The 4,022-nt window shown below is 53.3% G+C and overlaps 1 gene segment (V, D, J or C); it reads left to right on the plus strand.

Annotated features, from left to right (window-relative positions):
* Window positions 1-390: 390 nt before the first annotated feature.
* Window positions 391-2,454, plus strand: LOC118160049 (the record flags this gene model as incomplete). The annotated part of the segment is given in 3 exon segments: window positions 391-728; window positions 1,251-1,607; window positions 2,399-2,454. Coding segments are annotated over 3 exon segments (672 nt in total), but the record flags the coding sequence as incomplete, so codon positions are not given.
* Window positions 2,455-4,022: the final 1,568 nt, after the last annotated feature.

The following is a 4,022-nucleotide window of genomic DNA, read 5'->3' on the forward strand; positions in this document are numbered from 1 at the left end:
CTAGTTGTTGCCAGAGGAAAAAGAACCATCCCCAAAGAAATGAGGACTCCTGCAGTTGGTGCCCAGTGGGGCAAGAGCCCTGAAGCCTCCTTCAGGGGAGGTTTAGGTAGGATATTGGGAAAAACTTCTTTACCAGAAGGGCTGTTAGGCATTGGAATGGGCTGTCTAGGGAAGTGGTTGAGTCACCGTCCCCGGAGGTCTTTAAAAGACGTTTAGATGTAGAGCTCAGGGATACGGCTTAGTGGAGGACTTGCTAAGGTTAGGTCAGAGGTTGGACTAGGTGATCTTGAAGGTCTCTTCCAACCTAGATGATTCTGTGATTCAGTGACTCTAAATGGCCCATCAGGAGTGTGCAGAAGAGCAGATCTTTCTCACTACAGCAGGAAGGATGCCACTGGAGGACCAGTACAGGAACAGACCCTCCATAACACAGGGACCAAAGAGTAACACATGTTCCCCAGCTGCACAGATGTTGGCTGCTGAAGCACTACTGTCACTAGTGGAGGAGGACCCCCGCAGGGTATGTCAAGCACTCCAAGAACAAGCATTTTCTCCTCCCCCTTTCATTCTTTGTTCCCCTTGCCGAGTCATTTCCTGCAGCTGTGCTCTCCTGGAGCTCTTGGTGGGGACGTGTGCTCTTCTGAGGCTCTCTCACACAGGCAGGAGGATTGGTCTCAGAATGCGCCTTGTTTATCTCATCCTCGCTGCCTTCCTCAGGCAACCACTGGGTAAGCACCGCCTGTGGCTGGCAGCATGAGTCTCCTTCTCCTCAGGAGACCATCACCGCCATCAACAGCTCTCTGCAGGGAGCTAGCTGCTCTTGAATTACTGGGAAAATGATGGCTGGTATCAGATCATGCCCATTTTGCGCCTCTCTTCTGAAGATGCTCTTACTGCTGGAAAGAAAAACGAGACAGCAGAAACACCTCCTCTCCTGACCATCTCAGATCTTCTTCCCTTCCTTTCCTATTGCCTACCATCCATGCCACTCTGCCTCTCTTCTGACACTCTGGGCAGTTCCTTCTCCTGAGGGAAGGAACTAAAGACAGCTCTACCCTGGGGGGATGGTAATGGCCTTACTTGTGGGAGGTATTACCTTGCTCTGGGATCCATGCTAACCTCTGGTCATAGACCTCCTGCCCAAAGACACCAACATCCATGGGACTCTTGCAGCAGCCCAAGGCACAGGGAGCCTTCCCATCCAGAAGCTAGGTTTCTGTCATCAGTTGCTGACATTTGGTTTCTTTCAGATGCCATGGGGCAGACCTCCGTCACCCAGCAAGAAGGACAAGTCACTGTGGAGCAGGGAAACACCTTCCAGACCACTTGCACATACCAGAGCTCCAACTTTTATGCCTTGATCTGGTACCAGCAGAAGAAGGGACAAGCCCCTCAGCTGGTCACATATCACACCACAGCAGGCACCAAGCAGAAGGACCGTTTCACCACGCAGCTGAACACTGTGGAGAAATCCAGCGTTCTGCGGCTGAAGGAAGTCGAGCTCTCTGACAGCGCCTTGTACCTCTGTGCTGTGCGTGACACCCTGGTGCAGGGAGCTGCCCTGCCTGAGCAACAACCCCGGATGGGGAGGGGAAGTATCTGTGTAAGTCAGCTCTTCCCTGGGTGCAGATCATGCTGCCACATTGTGCAGACTGATGGGAGGATGAGGAGAAGAATGCTCGGGGCTGTTCCAAAAGCTGGTTCTCACAACGATCCACTCCTGAATCCTTTGGGCCCTCTTCTGATGGAGCCTCTTTCACCAGCACGATGTAGCCAGAGCAGGAGAAAGTCCCTTCTGCGCAAGCTTGGGAGATGCTGACCTCTCAGAGCTTCCAGCAGCACCAGGCTCTTCATCCAAGGACAGCTGTTGCCAGGCTCCCCATCTGCAGGACACACTGCTAGGCCAAAGGGATGCATTAGGGCAGAGATGCCGGAAGACAGGGCCTGGTCACCACTGGCTCTGGAGGAGCTGCAGAGGTCTTCCTCACTTCCAAGGGACAGTGCCTGAAGGGTCCCCACTGCCTTGTGTCCACCATCAAATGCCTCTGCAAATGATGAAAGGCCCCCTCCTATGCTCACCATTCCCCCGCCAACCAAGGCAATGCCTTTCTTCCCCGGCAACTTGAGACCACCATGAAAAGTTTCACGTGGAGGAAGAGGGTGGGATGCACAAAACTTTAGTGACTCTCAGGAGGTAAATGAGGTGACTTCTAGAGGAGGCTGTCAGTGCAGGCAGCACCAGGAGGTACCACAAGTCTGCATCTCACAGAATCACAGAGTCATCTGGGTTGGAAGACACCTCCAAGATCACCTAGTCCAACTTCTGACCTAACACTAACAAGTCCTACACTAAACCATATCACTAAGCTCTAAATCTAAACGTCTTTTAACCTCACAGCTGAGGATGCTGCAATCAGCAGTAGACATGGAGGATCCCACAGTGGTGTTCTGTGGGTAAGAGCTGAGGGTGGGGTCTGGCAGAGATCACAGGAGAGGGCTGGATGGTGACAGTGGAGTTCTGCCAATGCCTGACACAGGGCTTGTAGCAGCTGCTGACCAGCACGGTCGGGCCACTGGACCAGCACAGCATGAACTGGTCATAGCAGGACATGTCTTGGGGCTGCAGGTGAACTTGGGGGAGAGCATGGGGAGGAAGAGGAGCACAGGGAAATGTGAGGAGCAAAATGTCTTCATACATACAAGATCCAAAAAGAGTGACTGGGACAAGTTCCAGAGAGCAACCAGGGCAAGAAGGAACCAGAGAGCATCTGAACAACCACAGAACAATCCTGGCCCAGAAGTGCCCACAGCACACGCACTGATATGCAACCTTCTGTGTCTGCAGCCCCCCCTCTCCTGGCCCTAGGAAATTCTCCCTATGCTACTGCCAATTTTAGTCCCCAACAAGGATGGGTCCACACTAGTTTGGATCCTTAAACTGGAATCTCCTCTTCACACTCATGGCCTAGGACCAATCTGTGGCCATCTGCCACCCACTGTAGTACTCCAGTGCCACCACGAGGAACGTCTGGGCCTACCTGGTGGGAGGCCTGTGGGCTGAGGCCACGCTCCCCTCCTTGGCACAAGTGGCACTCCCCCTTTGTTGGCCCTGTGCTGGCCCTACACAGTCACAGTTTCTTCTGGGACTCGCTATCTATCATACAACTGGCCTCTGCTGAGAGCTTCTGGACTGCTGTGCTCCTTGACTACAACAGCAGCACCAGTTTTCCTGTCCTCCCTGAGCTCCTGTAGGGTGCTCCTCATCTGCCTCTGAACGTAGACATGTGAGGACACAGAAGACAATGTCAGCTCACTCTCATGTTTTCATGCCTGGGCCCACGTTCCCTCCTTTGTACCCAACCCCACTGCCAACGTCTCCCTCAATAAAGTGGTGTCCATCTTCTCCAGGACTGTGATGCCCCCGCTCCATGCAACAATGTACAGCCTGAGGACCCAGAAGGTGAAAGAAGCCATGGGAAAACTGAAAAACTGAGGGGGGTTGTTACTTTCACAGAATCACAGAATTTCTAGGTTGGAAGAGACCTCAAGATCATCAAGTCCAACCTCTGACCTAACACTAACAGTCCCCACTAAACCACATCCCCAAGCTCTACATCTAAACATCTTTTAAAGACCTCCAGGGATGGTGACTCCACCACTTCCCTGGGCAGCCCGTTCCAGTGTCTAACAACCCTTTCGGTAAAGAAGTTCTTCCTAACATCCAACCTAAACCTCCCCTGGCGCAACTTAAGCCCATTTCCCCTCGTCCTGTCACCAGGCACGTGGGAGAACAGACCAACCCCCACCTCGCTACAGCCTCCCTTCAGGTACCTGTAGAGAGCGATAAGGTCACCCCTGAGCCTCCTCTTCTCCAGGCTGAATAAGCCCAGCTCCCTCAGCCGCTCCTCGTAAGACTTGTTCTCCAGGCCCCTCACCAGCTTCGTAGCCCTTCTCTGGACTCGCTCGAGCACCTCCATGTCCTTCTTGTAGCGAGGGGCCCAAAACTGAACACAGTACTCGAG

The sequence above is a fragment of the Oxyura jamaicensis genome, unplaced genomic scaffold, assembly GCF_011077185.1.
Source record: "Oxyura jamaicensis isolate SHBP4307 breed ruddy duck unplaced genomic scaffold, BPBGC_Ojam_1.0 oxyUn_random_OJ73712, whole genome shotgun sequence".
Taxonomy (NCBI): domain Eukaryota; kingdom Metazoa; phylum Chordata; class Aves; order Anseriformes; family Anatidae; genus Oxyura; species Oxyura jamaicensis.